The sequence below is a fragment of the Xiphophorus hellerii genome, chromosome 10, assembly GCF_003331165.1.
Source record: "Xiphophorus hellerii strain 12219 chromosome 10, Xiphophorus_hellerii-4.1, whole genome shotgun sequence".
Lineage (NCBI taxonomy): Eukaryota > Metazoa > Chordata > Actinopteri > Cyprinodontiformes > Poeciliidae > Xiphophorus > Xiphophorus hellerii.
Genome location: NC_045681.1, coordinates 24,556,180 through 24,579,933, shown reverse-complemented (window position 1 = coordinate 24,579,933; position 23,754 = coordinate 24,556,180). Strand labels below are relative to the sequence as shown.

At 40.6% G+C, this 23,754-nt stretch overlaps 1 protein-coding gene across 5 annotated transcripts; it reads right to left on the bottom strand.

Annotated features, from left to right (window-relative positions):
- Nucleotides 1-291: 291 nt before the first annotated feature.
- Nucleotides 292-21,187, bottom strand: LOC116726858 (V-type proton ATPase 116 kDa subunit a-like). 5 transcript variants are annotated; one of them, XM_032573773.1, is made up of 22 exons: nucleotides 21,047-21,186; nucleotides 20,212-20,368; nucleotides 20,004-20,082; nucleotides 18,723-18,820; nucleotides 18,456-18,584; nucleotides 18,245-18,327; nucleotides 17,426-17,552; nucleotides 17,188-17,270; nucleotides 15,665-15,758; nucleotides 14,143-14,355; nucleotides 13,529-13,679; nucleotides 12,324-12,463; nucleotides 10,723-10,886; nucleotides 10,187-10,277; nucleotides 9,396-9,514; nucleotides 8,345-8,561; nucleotides 7,698-7,805; nucleotides 6,111-6,311; nucleotides 5,362-5,379; nucleotides 3,884-4,001; nucleotides 3,599-3,770; nucleotides 292-1,688 (listed from the first exon to the last, which is right to left on the bottom strand). In XM_032573773.1, the coding sequence occupies exons 2-22, from the start codon at nucleotides 20,326-20,328 to the stop codon at nucleotides 1,595-1,597; spliced, it is 2,616 nt and encodes an 871-aa protein (XP_032429664.1). In that variant the 5' UTR covers nucleotides 20,329-20,368; nucleotides 21,047-21,186; the 3' UTR covers nucleotides 292-1,594. The 5 variants fall into 5 exon arrangements, with proteins under 5 accessions (XP_032429664.1, XP_032429666.1, XP_032429663.1 ...); XM_032573775.1 differs by having other exon boundaries at nucleotides 1,513-1,688; nucleotides 6,111-6,218; XM_032573772.1 differs by lacking the exon at nucleotides 21,047-21,186 and adding an exon at nucleotides 20,812-20,927 and having other exon boundaries at nucleotides 1,513-1,688.
- Between the last annotated feature and the right edge of the window lie 2,567 nt (nucleotides 21,188-23,754).

Sequence of the window (23,754 nt, the reverse complement as noted above, 5' to 3'; positions counted from 1 at the left end):
GTTGTCATTGTGCAGGTTGTTTTATTCGACACTTTGCCTTATTTTTAATGATTGAAAGAAATCACTGTGCTGTCTACAGACCTGAAAAGGTCTGTGCTCAGCAGACCTTTTTAGAGCTCTGAAGCAGAGCGGAAGATTACTTATTAAAATTTAGACCTCATGGATTCAATGTTTCTGACCTCGAATCACCACCAAGTTCTGTTGATTGGCCACAAACGGCTATTTTCTGAAAGTACAGCAAGTTCAGTCTGTGTCACGTAGGAAGCATTTTAAAAAAGATCTCACGCAGCATGTTGTTTGGACACTCCAGCTTTAATTAACCACAGAGTTCACACAGGTCAGACATGAACATCAGAAACCACAGTACATCACCAGGAACAGCTTGGTTCAGTTTTCTAGATGGAGCAAATCAGTCCCACATTTAAAGATAAACTTTTATTTTTACACCAAAATAGAATACAATCCACAATCTTGATATGAATTACAGTAATAGGATGATTGTGAGATGCAAAAGATATAAAATGGGGGGGGGGTTGTCAAATAATTGGAGATGATTTTCTATGACTGAAGGAAGGAACTAAACATGAAGGAAGAAAGGCAAAAAGAAGAGAAGACATAGGGAAGGAGAGAATGAGGGCCACAAGAGAGGAAGAAAGGAGACAAATGAAAGAAGAAACAAAGGAAAGATGAAGGGACATGGGGCACAAGGAAGGAAAGAAAAAGGACAAGAGAGAGAAAGGACAAAAAAAGGGGGAAGTAAGAGGATAAGGAAGAGATAGAGGGAAGGAGAGAGGAAGAAAGGACACAAGTGAGAATGAAAAGAAAGGACAGAAGCGAGGAACAAGACAGAATATATGAGAAAAAATTCAGAACAAACCAGAATATCTAGACAATGGGACAGCAAATAAATAAATACTTTTCCATACATTTATTTTGTTTTTCCACACATATCCAGGCCTGGAACATGCTGAAAAGAAATTCCGTACTTTTCCAGACTGTGTGGGAACTCTGATCACCTTTATTTTAATTGATGCATTTTCAGATTTTTTTGGTTTCAACTTTTAACTTGCCTTTAACTTTTAACTTAACTTCTAGTCCTGAACTCAGAACTATAAGTGAGAACATTTGACTGAGTGTTAATCACTGACGGTCACAAACAGTCAGTGAATACTCATCCATTCATTATACTGAAAATGAGCTGAGATGCTGAAGTGGTTTTAAAACTCAAACATTACTCAGGCTCCTTTCTAGAGCCCTATCTGTTAACTCTGAACTGAGAAAACAAAATAAGACTGAGTGATTCAGACGTTCTCTCAACACAAACATGACTCACCACGAAAGATAAAAGCAAAATGAAGGAAGGCTGACATTTTACGACAAAGGATGACAGAAACAACTCATTATTGCCATGTGAAGGCAGCACGCTGGAAATGTCTTCAGAAGGACCGTTACATCTCATGCATAACACTGATTCACTAGATGCCACTAGAGGGAGACAGAGAGCCGCAGTAGGTCTTGTGCACACAAACACATTGTCAAAGCAGAGTGGGCTGGCTGGGGACTGTGACTGCACTGTGGTCGGGCCTGGACCGGGTCAGTCATCGAAGCGCCCCTCCAGGATGCTCTCAAATGAGAAGGGGACGAACTTGAAGCCCTGACCTGTGTAGAACTTGTTCTGGAATTCCACCCTAAGGGGAAAACACCAGGCGGAAAAAAGATTTGTTCAACATATTAAAGTTAAATCAAGTCTAATTAATATAAAGTTGAGGTTAAGTGCGCAAAAGAGCACACATTAGTGATAAAGCAAGAAACGTTTAGAGGAGTGAAGACCTGATTGTCTTGTTTAAGCACATCTAGAGTCTTGTTTGCTAAGTGGTTTGCGTTTCAGGTGGCCCTCCATTTTCCTTTCAGGCTTTTCTTTTGTTAATAAAAAAAAGATAATTGTTTTATTTAAATAGAACATGGTGTGTTTCCCCAATGATAAATCCGTCTGAGTTGTCACATAAACCTCAACACATAAATCTGCATCCTACTCCAGACGAGGAAAGGCCTGGATGACGTCATTTCAATAGGGAAAAGTCAAAGTGTGTTCCAGCAGGAGCTGCATTTTGGCCTCGGTCGGCAAAGGGAGTGCCCAGGAATGTCTCCCAGTTGTGGCAAATATTTGGCCAGCTAGAGTGCTCAGAGGGCAACACTTAAAGAGAGGCTAGAAATAAGAGATCCCTCTATCTGTTTCTCTCCACAGCTGGGGAGGTGGAAAACTGACTCTGTTGGGTGTGTATTTGTGTGTGTCTCTGTGTAGGAGAGAGTTCCTCAGCAGTGAGTGTGAAAGGCAGACTGGTCACTGACTGTGGCTTCGTTTGAACACATTTCCATTCAGTCATCTTTGTGAAAACAGCTTTAATGATGAAAGAACCCTGTTGCAACAGACAGTGGGCTTTCAGTTACATCTACAATGAAATAAATGAATCCATATTAAATCAAACTATTATCATTTTGATTTAAAAAAAAGCAAATAATTTAACCAAAATTATAATAAAACAGAGTGACTACCTGCATTGATACCAGTTGGTTTTGCCAGTTTATGGTCCTTTTGGTGTCATGCTGAGCAGTTAAAGTGCTACACTAGAGCCACGTTGACCCAAACGCATTCACCGTAGCCCGTTCTCCTCCAGTGTTGAATATGAATATGTATCTGTGTGTATCCTTTACTATTCCAAAGATACTGAAGCATTTGCTCCACAAGTTTTCACTGTTGTTATGGCCCAGCTGGACCTCACAAGGTTGGTATGCTGTAATGATCCTCCCTATCATTCATCCACCCTCTCTGGTACCAGGTGGATCAGTGGTTGTGCTGGTGGTACCAGGAGATGATGGAGCTCCTGGCCTGTCCTGGATTCCTGTTATAAACTAACTCTGTAGTATCTCATCATTAACATTCCTCATGTGAATGTAAGGCGGTGAAACTGGCAGAGGTTAACTTAGAAATGATACTTTAATCAAACTTTATTCATAAAATACTTTTTATGCAGTGAGGTAGAACACAAAGTGCATTAGAGATGAACAAATGCTTGATCAGAACTGATGTGTGTTTGAATGTTGTGTGTAATATGATCACTCCTAACCAGGGGCTCTGCCAGGAATGTTGGGCCCCATGACAAAAAATTAAATTGCCCAAACAGCTGGTATTATAATTTTTTGAGTCTATCTGACCTATCAAAAACATCACAATTTTAAAGGCTTGCAACTGTCTTGCTTTCTTTGGTCCAATACTGATACTAGGACAATATTTACTGCTCATGAATTTTACATCCAACAGTTCACTTACATTATGCAAGTAGGTTGCTTACATTTTTTCTATTACTGAAATGTCTCTCCCCACAAGCAACAGTCATAGGCAACATGCAAAACATACATTAAACAATCCAGACTTCTCAAAAAATGCTAGGTAATTTTATTCAAGCTGCAGTATATAACTTTAATAAAAAAATATGTTTTCTCCACATTTGTTAAAGATGTCATCATGTCAGATAATCTGTGAAAACAACCTATCTCCTCCATCTCCTTTGTGTTTTGCTCTGTGCATGTGTGTACTGACCAGTGCAGGCGCAGGGCATGCAGAAAAGCTGACAGTCCCTCCATGATGAGCAGGATGCAAACAGTGAGAGTGGCGAAAGCAGAGAAGATGATTGACAGGCCAAAGAAGCCGCCTCCACTGCGAGAGGACAGACCCAAGTGCATCACCATAGACCAGAGCACCTCAGACAGCTCTGCAGACACAACACAGTCATGTTAGCGCCAGGACATGGAACATTTGACTACTTACAGTGAGTGAGGTTTGTTCTGTTACAGCCCGGCTGTTCGATCACAGGGAGTCACTCACGTGCGTGGGCGAGGCTGAGGGCCCAGAGGCGCAGATAGGAGGCTGTGTTGGAGATGCAACCCAGACAGTACTCTATGGTGTGGATGGCCTGATGGACGGCCACATCACCAAAGTTAAACTGTACAGGAGGAAGCAGAACGTCACCTAGCACATAGCATCTCAGAAAAGGTTGTCACTTCTTCTGGCTCATACTGAAAGCTTTACCTCCAACTATTTCTATGTTGAGTAAAAGACAGTATTTTAGCAACAGTTAAAATACTGTCTGAAAAATAAACACAGTATTTTCCGTGTAACAGACAGTTATTTGGAGCTTTCCCAGTGATATTTGTAGCCAGAGAAAGGTGCATCACTGGTTTCACAAAAGGTCCGATACGTCCTGCACTCCACAGGCTGTCATAGTGAATCCTGTCTGCTGCGGCAACAAGAACAACGGCTTTCTGGACAGTACATTTCATACTTCACAAGAGGTCGTATTCAGAGCCACCAGGAGGTTTCTCCCACAGCACCCTAACTTCATATTTCTCTGACAGTACGCAAGAAAAAGAAAAACCTGCAAGAACTCCAAAATCAGGATTGCAGTTCTTGAGTTCTTGCATCGCTGGGAGAGAGAACATTCCTCTGTTCAGGTGGAGAACGTGGAGGCCTTAAGAAGTAATCCAAGATATATATAAGAAAAGTAGGACTGTATCACTGTATTAAAATGGATATATTTTTAAGTTATTAGTATCCTAAAAAGTAGCTGTAATTCAATTAGAGTGGAGATTTAGATGTAGTGGAGCTGAAAGCAAAGCGAAGCAGTTTGTTTGGTTTCATTTCATCATTTTCCTCAGCAGGATCACAGCTATTGTATCCTGACGGGTCAACACATTCCCTGTGTTCTTTCCATCCCCAACCAGGACTATCCTTTCCTGTTTCAAAGCAGCAGGAAGGGGGAAACACTGCAGGCCATTGGTCTACTTAACATTGTTGACTTGGGCTTGGAACCTGCTTGGTTTCCTCTTTACAAAGTTTTCTTTTGTCCTTTGACTTTTAAAAACAGAGTTCACAGAGCCAGTGCTGGAGGAGGAATGGCAAATCAGAACAAAACAGTAATAATAGTGACTAAAACAAAGTGGTGTGGTTTATTTACAGAGTAGTGGGATGACGTTAGAATAGATTTATTAAAGTTTCAGCTCTTTCTCTTTCTTGTTTTAAAGATGGGGAGTACGGAAAAATCCAGAGTGAACTGTGAATCCAGACTTGTTTGTGTTTGCCCAGTTTTTATAGATCAGTAAACTTAGAGTTGCATGCTCAAACATAGACATTCATAATTACCAACACATGCGTGCCTGGCACAGAGAATTGCACTCATAAGGAAAAGGCTACATATGTGCTAATAATGCACGTTCAGAAGACAGACTGGAATTTGGAAGTAGTAAATCAAACTGGGCGAGGCAGCTTTCAGACATACTAAGAAGATGCAAAACTGGAGCTCTCACCGGTTCTTCTTCTGAGTGCTTGAAAGTAAGGAAAAGGGAAAGATTAGGGCAGGAATTCAAAGACAAAACCATGTGATCCACACAACCTGACTGGGCATTTCTAACTGCTGTAGTTCATACTAGATATCACTGATTCTATATCACTCATGACTGATTATGTGTCAAATATTAAAAACTAATTTCGCAGTCCAACAGGAGAAATATACAGCATAACAAATGTAGTAAGAAATAATGAAAATTATGTGATTTAGACAACTTTAAAGAATTTCTCCTCAAATTCCAGACCTAAAATCGATGCTTCCTTGCAAAGTATTTATGGTAGGAAGGATTGGGTTGATGGTAAATACGTTAATATCCATTTATCATGCGAGTTGTGTTGAATGCCTCTTTAAAAATGCGGTTAGTTTGGCGTCTACGTTTGCGTGCATCTAAAAAAGAATCCTTCAGAATGAGCGTGTTATATTCAGAAATCCCTCCAGCCAGCTCCCAGAAAAACCAGCGTTTATGTTTCTGCAATGGGAAATCTCTCTGTCATCTGCTTCTGCCTTGCATATCTTCCTTTAACATGTTTCCAGCTAACCCCCCATTGCACAACAGCAAAAATGTGATTTACTACGCAAATATATCTCAGACAAACCAAGGACTGTTGCACATTTGTAATGCCACATGGTGTAATGTGACAGGCTGCAATGCCGATAAATCTTTTATTTTTCCATCTAAACATTTTGCATGTGGTGAAAGGGGCTCACCTCGTCTCCTTCGTCGGAGTGCTGGGAGAGCTGGTCGTGGTCCATGATGCCAGCCTCGTCCTCCGTGGGCCCGTTGCCCACCCGCACCCCTCCGAACTTCTGCGTGCCCTGTTGGGTGAGTCCGGTGCATGATGAGGACACCCCTGTTTGCTCTAAAGACTGCTCTAGATTCTCTGCAGGGGTTTCTTCCCTCTTCTGTGACTAGATACAAAAGCCACAAGAGCTGTGTCTAGCATAAAGCAAGCCTTAGAAGGAACTTTTTGTCCTCAGTTCACATGAAACAGGATGGCCAAACAGTGAGACAAGACAAATACAGAAAGGATCTGTAAGCAGACCAGCCTTTAAAAAAAAACAAGAGAATGTTAAGTGGCATCATCATTTTTAAAAGGCAACATGTAATTTCATTCCAAACTCTAATGGATGATGCATCCATTTTATTTATGCAAATGTAACAATTTGCATAAACGGGACAATAATAATGAAAATTCTTACATGTAAACAGCTAAATAGTGTAGTTCATGAGAGAAAGTATGGAAGACAAGCAGAGAACAGAAGCAGTATCAGCAGTCAGTGTCTCTGCCCTGGGATCAGAATCCTGGTCAAGAGAACAAAACATGTTGTTCCCACGCAAAAGAGACAGATGTCTCCTGGTGACCTCTGATGGAGACACCATCGTGTTGGTCTGATGGAGACACCATCGTGTTGGTCTGATGGAGACACCATTGTGTTGGTGAGGACTTTCTTTCTCAGATTATAAATAATAGAACAGCTTCTGCTCTACCTGCTGCTGAGAATGCTGGAGAGCAGGAATGGTCACAGAAATAAGTGGAAACCTTCAGAGATGTGACAAATACATGAAAAAAATGACAGATGATTTTTATTTTTGTTTGTTTACTGAAAGGATAAAGTTTCCATTTGAGAAGTTATAAAAGAATTTTTGAACATTCCATATCAGAAACAAAGATCATACAGGCATATTCAAGAAATTACATTGAGTTCATTTTTCATTAAGACCATTGCATTTTTATTAAATTATTTCGTTTTCATTGACTGTAAGCAAAAAACAAATCATCATAATGCAGAGAAATAAATTTCCACCATTTGTGGTGGAGATACTGAAAAATAATATTCTTATTTATTGAATATGACTGTAATACAAACTATCTAAAATGTATTGAATGTGTGAGAGTCAGCAATTTTTGACTGACTCAAAGTGAACAGTTTGGATCATGTGTTCTAGTGAACATGGGGGAAAATGGTGAATATTCTGTTGCTTTCCAACATGGAGTAGAAACATTTATTTCATTTATAAACTTTTCATATCTGTTCAAGTCTGAAGGACAGACTGAAATGAGCAGATGGTCAGACTGAGGACAGCCCAGTCCCCTCTGACAAAGACTTCTCTTCCATCAAACAATGGGCTTATTCAGAAGACAGGCTTTAAGCATTTTTACAGCAACACAACAATTCACTTTATACGGCACAACATGCATTGAAATGAATGACAACATAAGGGTGAGAAAGGTCAAATTGACAGTAAAGCATTAAATTTAGTTGGAAGACATGGGTGGGGCGGGGGTTACTTACCAGATGCCGTTTCCACAGGTGCTGACGCCGAAGCACCATGGTCTTTACTATCAGCATACAGGGAACACAGGCCAGGGCAATGAGCACCAGCAGGACCTGGATCCCCATCTGCAGCGGAGGCAGAGCAGAGTCAGCAGCAGATCCCTCAACACGTCAAAAATGGCTACTCTAACTAGATCCAAAAGCTACCAATCAGAGCCAAGAGGCAGGTCTTAGCGCTGTCAATCATACCCTCTGCTAATAGCCTTAGCATTAATGACTGGCTATGCTAGCTGCAGTGTAGCAGAGGTCAAATAGGGAAGGCAGGATGAGGATTATTGACAGCGCTAAGACCCTCCTCCTGGCTGATTGGTTGTTTCTAGCAGTGGGAGAAGGAAGAGGAGCTCCATTTTTATTTTCCAGATTATCTGTCTCACAAACTGTCACGACATAGTGACAGTCTCAGCAGATATGTAAAAAAAATTTTCATAAAGGTCAAACTTAAATAAACTGTACTATAATATTCTCATTTCTTGAGATGCACCTGAATTGTTCTCTAAACCTGCCGCTTATAGCTGATGATCAAATCCTTTAGTTCACATCATATGTCAGAAAGGTAAAGTAAAAGTGAGGAGGGTTAGGATCAGGGGTGGGTCTGGGAGGAGGACCTGGCCCGCGTAGAGAGGTTTGTTGGTTGGGTCGTTGTAGTTAAACAGACACATGTTGATGAAGTGGATGAGCAGGCTTGGGGCGTCTTTAGAGGTGAAGGCATCATATGCGGTCCACTTGTAGAAGACGAGCAGGATGAGGTAACCAAACAGGCTGGACATGAAGACTATTTCTGGGATGAAGCCCAGAAAGATGTTCAGAGGCTTCTTAAAGTACCTGCAGAGCAGCAAGTTGGAGAAGAACATGGTCAACATCAGAGATCTGCAAAAGGTACTAAATATGTATATCTACTCTATAACAAGATAAAGTCTTTTTTCTTCATTCTGACTAAGATTTTCCTGTTTCAGGTCATCTAGGATTAACTAAATTATTTCTATTTGCTAAATGTCAAAATATTTAAGAGTATTTTTTGTTTGTTTGTTTGTTTGATTTTTTTCCCAGTCTTTCAGAAGAAATCAGAAGTTTCCATCCATTTTCTCCTGACAGAACTGGTGGCACCAGTTTGTTACACACACACACCCGCAAACACACCCCCATACGCACGCACACACGCCTTCACAGCTCTGCCCACTAGCATTTTCTCTGTGACTGAGATCAGGACTTTGTGAAGGACAGTCCAAAACACTGATTCTGTTGTCCTTCAGCCACATTGTAGCCAATTTGGTGGAATTGTACAACAATTAAAGTCTTAAAATGTGACTAAAAAATTCCAACATGTTTGTTCCTGAATAAAAAATACATCCTTTTTTGTGGGGGAGTGCACCAGTCCTTCCTGCAGCAAAACAATTCACAATTTGCAAACTATAATCTCCCTTTTAATGTTGCTTTTTGTGAGTGTCCTTTCTCTCTGAGTGGCATTTCAGCCCATGTAGGTACAGGAATGTTAAAACTATCTGCTTTTAACTGTATGAGCAACAGTATGCACCCAGTTTGTTCACATATAATACAAATATTACGAAAGTTACACCAGACAGTCACTCGAATGAAGATAATGTTGTCCACAATAATCGTAAAGAAAAACACATGAGTGTGCAGCTCAGGAAATCGTACAGGTGGTTGAAGAGACTCAGAGAGACTCCAAACAGCATGTGGATGACGCCGAGGATCACTGACATCTTCATCTTGAATGAGTTCAGGAAAGTCAGCTTGTTGGTAGCAACATTCCAGATCTGCAAAAACAACACAGTGCGGCTCATCGTTTTTTTAATCCAAAATACTTGTTTATCATTATTAAGCTGTTTGCACATGTGATAAACTGATGTAGGGCTGAAACAATGATTTTTTTACTATTGAAATAATCATCAACAAATTCAGTAATTGATTAATCGTTAACTGCATACAAACTCAAAAAGAACATTTACAAAAAGAACAACATATATATATATATATATATATATATATATATATATATAAAATATATCACAATCCAAACACTTAATGTATTGATGCTAAGTCCAGCAGAAAGAAAGGTTGAGCTTTTCACATATTGATGTTAAGAGGGTTTTTTAGATGTATCCTTTGTGTTCACCAATGTTGTTATTACAATAAAATGCTGATTTTCTTATGTAAAAATTGAATTATTTGTTTATTTAGTTCTTTCAATGTATTTGCGATATTGTATAAAAAGGGTTAAGTGGTTAAATGAAAAACCTGCAATTGTTTTTATACAATTAATCGTCAGGATATTCAGTAGAATAATCGATTAGTAAAATAATCATCAGCCCTAAACTGAATTTATATCTCATGAGTTAAGACATTAATACAGGATAGATCAATGCAGATTATTGAGAGATATGAAATATATATGACTTTGTGGTTTAATAATTGTGTCAGTGGTTTACCGGGTCAATCCCAAGAGGATAGGGTCCGTTGAAGACCCCAGGAACAGCTGGATCTAACTGGAGAACTGCATTCCCATCAAGGGTCTCAGACCTGGGACAAATTAACAGCAAATCGTGTCAAACTCCAGGCCCAGGGGCCAAATCCAGCATAGCTTTTTATGTGGCTCTCTAGAGTTCAGAGGGCCACATAAAAAGTACTTTCAAGATAACAATTGAGGGTTAGATACTATTTTACTAATCAAATTACAGCAGCTTTTATTTAGTGCCAAATATAAAAAGATGTTCAATATCATTTCATAAGAAGCACTCATAGAATGCAGCTATTTATTTTAGGGTCGTTTTGTCAGTGCCACAACCAGCCCTTTGAGGATATTCATGACCTTGATTTGGCTCGAAATGAAAATGAGTTTAGCACACCTGTCATAGTTTAGCTACTGTTTCCAGGTTCTGACAAAGGTGTAAATGACTCTGATTAAGAGCTCAGACAGAATTATGACATTTGACTTGAGGGAAGCTGAAGAGAGCAGCTGACTTACGACCAGTTGGCTCCTTTAGGATTGAACATGGGCCTGACGCTCCAACCAGAGCCAAACATGTTCAGAGACTTGGAGAAGCAGTCATTGTAGATGATGCCTGTGTAGACTGAGAAGATCCCCATCAGAAGGACGATGTAGCGACCAGCAAAAATCATGTTGAACATCTGCAATCCCAAAGCACAGCTTTAGACGGCCTCTCTGCCTGGGTTGTGGGTCTCTGGGGCCTCATGCATAAAGCATCCGTGCACACAAAAAAGTGCGGCGCCATATTTTATGCACAAGTCGGCATGTATAAAAATGTACTTTGCTTCAAAGTTTGCGTAAATATACGCACACTTTTTCGCTGGCGTAAAAATGTGGGAACAATATCAAACTACAAAGCGTCAAAGCTCACCTAAATACACTGAAATCTGACTACATTCAGTTTTATTTAGACCAAGAAGCATCAAACCCGATGTTTTTCAAGATTTTAATATTTTATTGTTTAAACGTAAACGATGAAACTGAACCGCATTTATCCTCAAACAATAAGCTAACACGAACACAAAATAAAGAAAATAAAAATAAAAGTAAGTAAAAACCTCGCTCGAATGTAAATAGTACTTTTTCTCAGTTTTTGTTTCATAAAGATGTAACGCATCGGTCCGTGCGCCGAAGCGCAAAATGCCTGGGGTAATTTCATTCTCACTAAAATTGGATCAGCAGATTAACTCAAACCAGTTGATTAAAAATAATCAACAGGTGTGATTATTATTAAGGTGATCAAGGCGTGTATGCAATCACACGTATATAAGTAGCTGCGCAAAGGTGAACCGAGTAAATGTGGAGCGCTTTGGCTCTGATGGAGAACATCGCCAGTGGAAGGATTCAGAGGGAACCTGTGTACAGAGATTATATTGATCTGCTGGGAAATGTTGATGATGGTTTATGAGCGTTTAGATTAATCCAGACTGATCATCCTGGAGCTCTGGGAAAAACTTAAAGAAGGAGCCATCCGGTACCGGTACCGGTCCAGCTGCAGTCTTCCTTCAGTCAAGTCGCCCGCTTTGTGAATGCGCCTTATGGACATAAAGCATTCTACTATTTAGAATAAACGTCTACATTCCCACTCAAAGGACTCTCTGACTCGCTGTCTGTCTTTAAATCCCGTCTGAACGCTCTGCTGTTCAAACAGGCAGGATCTCTTTATTTTTTTTTTTTAATTTGGATTTTTTTTTTTTCTTTAAAATGTATTTTTATTTTTGTGAGGTGACATTATGTGTCCTCAAAGCACCTTTTAAATAAAATATATAACCATTGTTATTGTAAATACTTATACTGCTTCGAACAAGGACGTTGCCATGGTTATTGCTTCACGTGGTGGCAGACTTCCAGGTATTTATACTAATTTACATATGTATTTATGGAGGCGACAGGGCGGACCAGCAGCTGTGCTCTATTTCCCGCAAATTAGGATTTATAAAGGAAAGGTGTGCGGCCACGTGCGTGCATCCAATTTTTTTTGTGCTGCGCACTTTTCTAAATTTTTCCATACGCCAAGTAGTGTGCACTGCGCATTCTTTTATGAACGAGGCCCCTGGTGTTTTTCTGAGCACCGGTACCTCATTGTCGCTTTTCTGTGCGAGGATTCGACTCTCTCTGAGGACCAAGTACAGGGCAGCAGCGGTCATCAACACCCCATGACCCATATCACCAAACATCACAGCAAACAGGAAGGGAAAGGTGATAATGGTGTATGGAGCTGCAGCAGAGGAGAGGAAAAGGTGGAAACGGTCAATGTTCATATCAATAACTAAACTGTGAAGTTTAGATAATATGATGGTGATATACAAACATGCCTACAGTTATTTAAACAGAACTGGAATCACATGGAAAGAAGCTAATACTTGAAATTTGAAATTTATTCCAGTTTTTATTTTCCTATGGTGCCAATACTTTCATGCACGTTGCTGGGAGCACAACTATTAAAAATGATAAATAAACCATGTCATTTCTAAATCACTTGACATGAAACTCTTGGTGAAACATTTAGAACATTTAGTTATCTGTTCTTCTGGAACGGTGTAATGATGGAGCAGGTTCGACTGAAGCTGTTCGATCTTCAGAGGCCATGTGAGAAACCTAACAGCACTGGATGCTCGTCTCTGGGGAGCTCTGCTCACGAACAATCAACGAAGCTAACCCACAGGCAGGACATCCTGTTAATTATACAGAGCTATGCAGAGAAAAAACCCATCAGCAGGGAGACCGTCACATTCATATCCTCTGGACCTCCTGGATGTATTCATTTTGGTTCTCCACTGCTCCATGGTTTCTCCACCAGTGGATAGTGGTTCCCACTGTGGTTCCCACCAGGCCTTTCAAACTGAAAGCTATCAGTGAATCTCATCTGTTCTTCAATTTCTTTCGATCACTTTACTGATCTTTCAGCCTACTTCCTGTTGTTTGAAAGGTTCAATATGATATCATGACTTTAATGGTCTAACAATACAATACGTTACACAAAGGATCTGGTTGGCTTGAATTGTTTTTCCCTAAATAAATGAAATTATAAAGTGAAACTCAGGTCATGCTTTGCTGCTATTAAAATTTGTCCACTGGAAATATTAAAGTGGAACAAAAAAAAAGAAATCATAAAACTCACTAAGGATTCAAATACTTTTTCAGAGCATTTTCTCTGCCCTGATGCTGCTATGTTAATCAGCTATGTTAACTACATATAAATAGTCACACTTATTGTCTCTCGTTTCATTCAAACAGCCACAGACACAAGCTTCAGGATGCAGACAGTCATTTTGTGTAAAACCTGGATTTATTTCCCGGTAGTTCCCGATCCCGTAGGCATCAACGATGTTCTGGAAGCCCGACGTGAACTTGTTGGTCTTGTTGAAGGTTGGTGGGGTCTGCTTGGTCTGCATCCTGTTCAGGATGGAAGGCACCGTCGAGCCGCTCCTCTCCTGTCAAACAAAGCCTTCGTTTTCAGGATCAGTATAACAATCATACGTCCAGTGGAATCAGTGACTTTTGTATTGAAGTGCTCATACTGTGATTCTGAAAATAAAAATAGAAAGAACATTTTCAGTCTTTAAAAAAATTTCAGACACACTAATTAGAAATGCTGTTTTTATTAAACAGACTTTTGAATCAATTAACTCAGTAGTTCATCAACTTTACAATAGAAGCTGCTTCACTGAGGATTATTAACCTTGAAGTTTAGTGCTGATAACCCACATGAAGCTGAAACACCTGGGTTGTGTGTGTGGGCGGGTGTGTGTGTGTAGGGGTGTGTGTGTGTGTGTGTGTGTGTGTGTGGGGGGGGGGGGGGGGGGGGGGGGGGGGGTAGTCGTGCGGGTGTGTGTGTGTGGGGGTGTGTGTGGGTGTGTGTGTGTGTGTAATGAACCAATAAACAGGTCAACACACCGTTCCTCTGCGCAGAGCAAACTGGATGGAGTCCAGGTCTGAGACGGGACACCACACCTCAGCGATCAGACATTTCTGAGTGACGTCGATGTTGCAGAGGTTCAGGGTGTGATAGATGGCCTTCATCTTCCTCACTTTGATGAACCAAACCCTCATGGTCTTAGAGGCAGCCTGCAGCACGCGCTGGCGGTGGTCTTCGGTTTGGTTCAGAACCTAAAGCAGTAGGGGAGGGGGAAGAAGAGCTTTCAGTACCGACCAGAACCAGCTGCCCGGATTTCTGCTCTGGATGTTCCAGGATAAGCAAAGGAAACATTGCTGTGCTTGTAGTCATAACAACCAGAGCTGGGGTATTCATGAAAAGAAATTTGGTCCTGTGCACTACATCGCACATTGGCTTAAATAAAGTCTTCCAGTACAAAAACCAACATTATCATAAAGCATGAAAAACAATTCTCCGCAAATCTCTTCAATAACTTTCTTCTCGTGGTTCTGCATCACAGTCAGTAAAGCTACAGTATGTCACTTTTACAAAAACATGTTTTTTACATATTTGTTAAAACTGTTAACATGAGACAGATAATCTGTAAAATCAAACTCATCCACCTCGTCCCACTGCTCTGTACCTACAGAAGTGCATCGCTCCTGGTCACAAAGGAGGAGGGCCTTAGTGCAGGCAATCGTGCTTGTGTATGCGCTTCTATGTGCCTCTTCCTGTCTCATGCCACTGTGCCCCTGAGCAAGACTCTTAACCCCAAGTTGCCTAGCGATTAGGACGGTGTGTGAGTGTGTGCCCATGAGTCATCGTGGCTGAATGTGGCCTGTGTGTGTAAAACACTCCAACTGGAAAAGCTCTGTACAAGTTCAGTCCATTTAATAATGTTATTGGAATGCATAAGATATGTCTTATTTTTTCTTTCTTTGAATCCAAGCCTGCTCTGTATTACAGCAGGGTGTAACACACACAGAGGTGACTAACTTCTACAGCCAAATCCAAGCTTTTTTCCTGCCATTCACTTGTGGAGAAGAAAACATCTTTACACAATGAGACTTTCATAAACTCACAGAAAACCACCTTTAATCAAAGAGAACTGAGAACAGGCCAGAACAAATGTGTTCTGCAGCACAATGTTCCTGATGAATTACCGCTTTGTTTGGTGGGTTCTAGTAAAACAAGGAGACCCAAAAGCCTTTCTGATAAATATCCTGTATGAACAAAGGCTGGAGAGGAGTTGAGGCACAGATAAAATCCTGAAGAACCCCTCAATCTGTCTGCTTTGTTCATGGTGAGGTTTATCTTTCATCTGGCAAAGACATAAAGTAATAAAACTGAACTAAAAGTGAATTCTCTGGAGTCAATGTGCAATAAAAACATGCTTAAAGAGAGACAACATGTCATTTATGGAAGAGCAGAGCAGCTAAACAGAAGATCTCAGCTTTTCGCTAAATATTCTCTCAAGTTGAACATCTGCTTCTGTAATTTATTTCACTAAACAAACTCTACTTAAAACAGACAACAACTCACCATTTGGAGGTCCTCGATGCGGCTGTTGACTCCAGCCAGCATCTCTTTCCTCTCCTGGGGCGTCTCTGGGCATGGGTAGAGAGACGCTCGGAACCTGGAGGAATTCACCGGATCACCACTTGGACAGAACTGAACCCAGTTTCTAAGACTTCAAAGACTCTAATCCAGTATGAAATGAAAACCCCAAACTAAATGCAGTTCTCTGAATACTGTCCAGTGACAAAAAGGAAAAATGTTAACGGGATTCGTTTTTATACCAAATATATTTGGTTTGTATATTCAGAACCTATTCCAGCCCTAACTTGCAGTAAATTAAAATCAAATGAGATGAAAATCTTTGTTGTTTTTTGTTGTACAAATGAAATCAGTTAAAACTAGCTAAGTAGCTAAAACATCAATTTTTAATGTGTGACATTAAATTAGTTTCCTGTTTTAGACTGTAAAGATTATCTATATGATTTTAAGCTGCTAAATGCCAGACTATGTAGAGATATTTTCTAATAACTTTCTTCATATTCATGTGTTTCCCTCCATTTCCACTGTTTTTGGTAAAATTGCCTTTAAAATACCTGAATTGGGTCAAATTTTTCATTTTTTCCTCCCACAAGCTACTTACAAAAGTCCCCTATAATTTTGCCCCACTCCTGCTGACAAGAACCAGTGATACTGAGCCAGGTTTGGAGGCCTCCCTGCTCACACACACCTCCCTGCTCACACACACCTTCTCAGCTCTCAGGACTTTGTGATGGACACTCCAAAATCACTGACTTTGTTTGTCATTAAGCCTGATTTTTACATTATGATCTCAAGTGAGCACAGCTCATATGGAGAGCATCCAATCACAGTCCTCACACCTGAATCAAACAGCTGAATTTATTCTTCCTCCTCCTCATTCTTCTTCTCTTGAGAAGAATGGTGCATTTACCACAGTAATACTGCCCCTTTCAGACATACCTCAGTATTTCTAATATATTCCAATAATTGCAAGTTCCCATTTCATGTTTTCATATATGGAAAAATGAACTATTAATGCCTGTATGTCCAGTTATAAGAGGTGATATGTGTCCCAGAATGCATGATGCCATGCATCCTGGGACACAAAGACCCCTGAATCCTCTGAAAAATGGTCTGAAGAAACCCTTCCTCACTGTGTGTAGAATGCTGTTTATTTCACACAGACTAGAGACAATCCAATCTCTCATCAGGATGGATGTTAGTGCACAGTGTGAAAGAGAGACTCTAGACAGTGAGGAGTAGTGCAGCTGGGGACTGCTTCTCCTCTACATACAAACCAAAGGAGTCTCCTTGAGCTAAAACCTCCAGCTTCATCCTTACCATATTCTTCCATTCCTTAACTCGTATTAATCCAGTAAACTGTGATTGTGTTGATAAGTGCCCTCCTCCTGAATGTGCTTTTATTGATACTCACTCAGAGCGTATATTCACTTGAGCTGAACAATATTCCAATCTAAAGCCATGACTGTTAACAATGTGAAGGAAAAGCAGGAAAACAGCTGGCCCACCCTTCACAGATCTTCTTCACCCTGTTCTTGAGTTGGTCACCCTGGAAGAAGATGATGAACACCGACTTGTGAACTTGGTCCCCCTATAAGAAAAAGGAAGATACATTAAAATACAGAGCAAGTTTGGATAAATTAGTGTGGAGAATTTCTCCTGAATCATTTGTGCTTGCAATTCAGCTACAGTTAATTCATGCCCACTAATGCTCTCTGTCTGAAACTCCTTCTGTCTGATGCTGACCGTGGTAGGGTCCTCCAGAGGGTCTTCAATCTCCGCCTTCCGTAGGAAGACATTACCACGACACACCCTCCACAGCATCCGCTCGAAGGTGGGAATCCTCTCTCTGCTGATCACTCCAGCCACAAACCTGCATGAAGAACACATTAGGAGAAATGATGTCTTTGAGTTATGGTTCATGGCTTAGGATTCAGGTTAGGGTCAGGCAATAGAAATGAATGAAAAATGAATGGAAATCAATGCGCAGTCCTTGTGAAGATAGAAAGACACAAAGTGTGTGCGCGTGTGTGTGTGTGTGTGTGTGTGTGGGGGTGTGCGTGTGTGTGTGTGTGTGTGTGCGTGTGTGGGTGTGTGTGCGCGTGTGTTTGAGTCTAATTCACTTTTTCAATAACTCAGTTGATAGGATTTTTTTGTCAGCCCTCACAAAAATTCTTGTGTGAATGTTTTTTAAACGAGGTTACTCATAACCATCATGATGAAACATGTGATCTGTGTATCATTTTGACACACAGATCACATGAGGGAAAAAAATAGGAACTCCAAAAGATAAAACAGCTAATTGTTAATATAAAAAAAATGAATGTTGCAGGCTCTAACACTGGGTCATTTCTTGTGTCAAGTTATTCATTAAAAATCTTTAATAAACTTAAAGACAGCATGTAATTAAACTGTTGTTTAACCCTAACCCTAAATTATATGAACTTTAAAGGTAGTGTCTAAAATAATATTTCAAAGATGTTGATTTTTTTAATTAATATGTCCAAACACATCCAAGTTAATACATGAGCAGCTGAAACAACAGGAAGCTGATACATTCATTACCCCAGTCTGAGCGGGGCCCCGCGGCCCCCCTCACTGCCCTCCATCAGCGCTGACGACTCCTCCAGCAGGTTGGGGTCTTCCATCTAGCAAAGAAATCTTCATCACTTCCTTCTACATGATAACCATGTATTTGTTTTATTGGTTTGGCTGCAATGCTGCTCTTCATTAAACAAAGTACAAACAGAGAATGTGTGTGTTCACATGAGCAAACCTCATCAAAGAACTGCTGGGTTCTGTGCAGGATGTGTTTGAGTTCCGTCAGCTCCAGGAAGTTCTTCTTCAGGGCTTCTTGGTTGGTGTTGATCTCCTTCAGTTCATTCTCCAGCTTCTCAAACGTGGCCTGCCGAGTGTGAGGCATTACGGTTACGTATAGTGTGAAAGCTAAAACACGATGCTGAATATTTGAGTGAAGAAATATTCAGAAGAAATATGTGTTACAGATGAAACGTTTGTTTGAATGAGGAAGATTTGTGCCAACCTCCAGGTCGATCATGTCTCTGGGAAAAGGAACTTCTGGATTCTCTCCAGTGTCCACCATCGGGATGCTCGCCTTCTTGATCTCCTTCTCAACAAACCCTGTTTGACCAGAAATTCTGTTATGTACAGTGAAAAAAGATTTTGCATACACTAAAAATAGTAGTGGTGGGATTTGAAGTTAATTTTGGGTTCTGTAATTAATTGATCTCAGATCGAACACCATATATTGACAAAAAAGCAACATTTGCATTTGAGAAAAGCTGCTAAATTATTGAACAAATAGCTCAACAACAAAGATGTTTATAATTTCTTGTTTATTTCTTCATCCATTCATCCATCCATTTTCTAACAGCCTTGTCCCTAGTGGGGTCGGGAGGGGTGCTGGTGTCTATCTCCAGCTAACGTTCCGGGCGAGAGGCGGGTTCACCCTGGACACCAGTCTGTCACATTCTTCAACCATCAAATTGGTGCAAAGTCCTATTATATCCATTCAACTTTCCAATGTTTCAGGAAGTCCTGATCATTCATGAAACTTATTTAGAAATGGGAACTGTGTTGGGTGCTGTGGTGGCGCAGGGGTTAAGCACAACCCACATATGGAGGCCTTAGTCCTTGACGTGGCCGTCGCAGGTTCGATTCCCTTTGCTGCATGTCTTCCCCTTCTCTCATTACCCTCTTTTCTGTCAATTAACTATCAAATAAAGGCCACTAGAGCCAATAAAGACTTAAACAAAATGTGAACTGTTGACGCTGACATTAGCATCTGTGCTGCTGCTACATGCTTAGCATTGAGATGATATAGTATGTTAGGTAGGCATGTCACAATAATCAATAAATCAATTGATCACATGATAAATTAAAACAAACTAAATTATTTCATTGGCATGATTTATCATTTATCTCTTTTTTCTCTCTTTCTACCAAAAACTGGATGATAAAAAGTCTTCAGTCTGGTGCTTTGGTCTCAACTCGCCCTTTTTTAAAGGACAATTTTGTTTACAAAGACTTCAAAATTCATTTTATTTGTTGTTTTGTTTGCTTATTTTGTATATTTAAAGTGTATTCCACAACCTATTATCAATTAGGATTATCAAAATTATTTATGTTTGAGATATATACATATTTTATTACCTTCTAAAGAGTCAAAAAAAATAACTAAGATTACTGTGGCTAGTATATTCAGAGATGCCTGGTTGATAATATTGTAACTTTCTAATTCAAAGCTGAAATCCAGGTTTCAGATCTTAATAAACGAGAGCAACACGGTGTGATCTTTACTCACTTAGCTTCCTGTCCATCTCCTCACATCTTCTCACTTCATTCACAAACTTGCGCTGGAATACGTTGACATCTGGATTCAGCTGTGCAACACAAAACAAATGACATCTCCATTACAAATGATTATCACCAACTCAGTCAAATGGAAATGCTAGGAACGTCTGAAACTTATTCAAATATTTTGAAACAGGATTTAGGATTTATGAACATACATCTCTGAACTGGACCATGCCCAGTTCTCCCAGCTCGCTGACGCAGCAGTAGGCCGCCTCAGACTGGAGGAAGAGCTGGGCCAGTGTCATCTCTTCACTTCTGAACAGTTCCCCCATGGTGACCGTCACACACCAACTCAGCTACAATAGTGACAGACTGAGAACAAGGAGGCTGGAGTCAGGAAACTAGAAAACACAGCTCAGATACATTCAGCCACATCTTCTTTCCACGCACTGAAAAAACAGAATGGAGCTACAACTTAATAAAACAACAACGGTGTAATAAAATTTAGTTTATTATGTTTGTTTAACATGACAGCTTGTTTAATAGATTTACTTAGACATACTCAATTCGATTACATGAAACAAATTAATAATTTTTAATTTTTTTTTTACGTTGGAGCTCCGTTCAATTTTTTTTTTTTTTTATTTATTCTTTTGTGTGAGCTCCTGATGATCGGACCGGTTCTGAAAATCAGAACCTGTCCCACAGAACTCGGCATCATGGCCGCCTGATGTCCCAGCATCCCTCCCGCTGCAGCTCTGCCCTTCAGCGCTCAAGGACGCCATGATGCTGCAGCCCGCCATCCTCATCCTCACCTCGGATTCTCCATCAGCGCTCTAACCGAGCCTCATACCTGGCAAAGCCGGTAAAACCATTATAGTTCCCGGTATTTAGGACTTCAGCTGTCGCTGATAGTCTCTAGTCTCTATGTGGTCACTGTGTTCCGACACAGAGGAAATATTTGAGTGACGCACTTCCTACGGCTTATTATCTATGAAGCTGCCACAGTGTCTGACGCTGGAAAGCTGGAAAACCGCTCGAAATACTCACATGTATCAAGCTTCCCAGTGAAGGTTCCACCACCAGCAGCAGCTCCACCAGCAGCTCCGGCTCCAGGAGCAGCGGCTCTTCCTGCTGCCTGTCACGACGTCAGGGATGCTGGATGCTGCGCCGCTCCGCTCCGCGGGACGTCAGGCTGATCCATCAGACCGAGCGGGGAGGTTCAAAGTAAGACCAAGTGTTTATTTTATAAAAAATAACATTTTCCACTCACAAGTCTAATATTTACCTGCCATTTTTTCATATTTATGGCATATCTATTCATATTCGTATTTATTTGAACACATCTGAGTATTATAACATTATTTGTCGCTTCCTACTGAGCGAAACGATGCTGGCAATAGATCAAATTTAGAAATTATTTTATTTCGAAAATCATAACCGGAAAGGAGGATTGATTTATGCAGTTGCACACAAACTGAAAAAAATAAAACACACACCTCAACCAATATGCAAACACCTGCCACTTTATTAGGTATACCACGTCAGTTCCGGGTTGGACCCTCTTTTTGGGCCCAGAACAGCCTGAGGTCTTTACAGCATTTATTCAACGAGGTGTCAGAAACATTCCTCATAGGTTTTGGTCCATATTGACTTTATAGCATCAGATTTGTCAGCTGAACATCCATGATGAGAATCTGTTCCTCCACATCCTCAGGTTTCTTCGCTGAGATGTGGCGACATGATGGTGAGTTCAGGACACAAACCAGTTCTAACAAGTTCAAACCAGTCTGAGCTTGTTAGAACTCAAGCTGGTTTTGATCTTTATTCTGCTGGAATTGATGGATCAGAGGAAGGGTCAGGGACGGACACGGTCAGTATCAGTACTCATATGGTTTAAATGATGCTCAGCTGGTGTGAAGGGGCCCAGAGTTTTACAAGTAAATATTCCCCACACCGTGATACCATCATTATCCTTAACTATTGATATAAGCAGAGCCGGCCCAAGGCACAAGAAAACAATGGTTCCCCAGGCCACAAGGGGCCGCCCATACAGACTTGCATTTTAACACAGATCTGAATTTTTACTTTTGTTTATCGAGGAGGAAAATATTAATAAATTTGATTTCACACTTTCAGCATAGATAATAATAAAAGAAACAAACTGGTAAAAATGCATCAGAATTGGTGAGTTTACTTTGTAAAAGTGCAAAGAATCATCTTTACTGTTTGATTATTGTGTTACCATAGTTACAATCCGATCCTACCAGTTTAATCTTTTCTTTGTGTTAGAGCTCAGTTTGATCACTAATACATCTCAGCAAATAACAACCCAGGGGCGCAACTACATACTTTTTCTTTAATAAAAGATCAGTCTTGTTCAAACATTTCCATATAAGAGTCCCAACCTGTGCAGGGTTTCAAACAGGACACTGATGAAGTATTGTTGAGCAGTTATGTGGAAGCGGAGAACTCCCACTAGGTTTGTGAAATACTGCAGCAGACGTTTTCTAAGTTCCATGTCGCCTTTTGCCTTATTTCTCTGGACTAATGTCTGCTTTTCATAACCTCGGTGTGATAGGGACGGAGCTGGTATATTTATGGAACCACAGGTAATTCTCAGTCACTTTATAGGAAAATCATTCTGTTTTTACCTTTTGTTTGGGTTTGCATGTTCTTGGTGGGAAAACCAGCTGCTCACATCCCCCCCCCCTTGTTCTCTGCTACGCTACGGCTGGTTTACCACAACAGATCCTGTTGTGAATGCTAAGGATAGTTAGCATGGCCACTGATGGCAGCGGATAAACAGTAATTCTTAGCACATTGAGCAGTGCATACCTTAGTGTGATTGACAGCACTAAGACACTCCTCGTAGCTCTGATTTGTTGTTTTTGAGTGGAAGCAGTGTGTTTCTGCAGACGGCAATAGGAACATTTGGAGGAGATCGATTATTTTACAGATTATCTACGTATCTCATTCTGTCACAACATGGTGCAGACTTAACAAATATGTAAAAAAATATTGTTTTTAAAAGTTACATATTGCAGCTTTAAAGGCAAATAAATAAATCTGTGAGCTTCTGAATCCATTCTCTTTACACCCTTGTCCCTAGTGGGGTCAGGAGGTCACCGGTTCATCACAGGGCAACACAGAGACAGACAGCACAAACAACCATGCACACACACACTCACACACCAAAGGAGAATTTAGATAGACTAAATAACCTGACAGTCATATTTTTGGACTGTGGGAGGAAGCTGGAGTACCCAGAGAGAACCCACCATGCAAAAATACCCCAGGCCGGGAATCAAACCCAGGACCTTCTCGCTGCAAAACAACAGTGCTACCTACTGTACCATTGTGCAGCCCAGCTTCTGAATCTGAAAGCAAAAAAAAAAGTGTCTGACTCTTCTGATATTCAGCAAATAGAAGATTTTGTTTCTGCATTCAATTTTATTTAGATAATCAAAGAGCTTAGGTTCCATTTGATCAACACATTGACACCACAAGTGTGGCCTTCTACTATAAAACCACTGCTTGTTCTAAAGTTGAGTTTGTTTTGTCTTTTCTTCTCGCTGGTGGCTCTGGTCCATGATGAGTCAAGCCCTGCTTTGACTTTGTAGAAGAAACTCTGCAGGGCATGAAGAAAGAACAGGAAACGAGAGCAGATGTGGCCTAACATTCCTCCTGAGTTGTGCCCCGGCTTGTATCCAAGCATACTGCTGCAGCTTTGCTGGCTGTTCCTGCCATGTCAACAG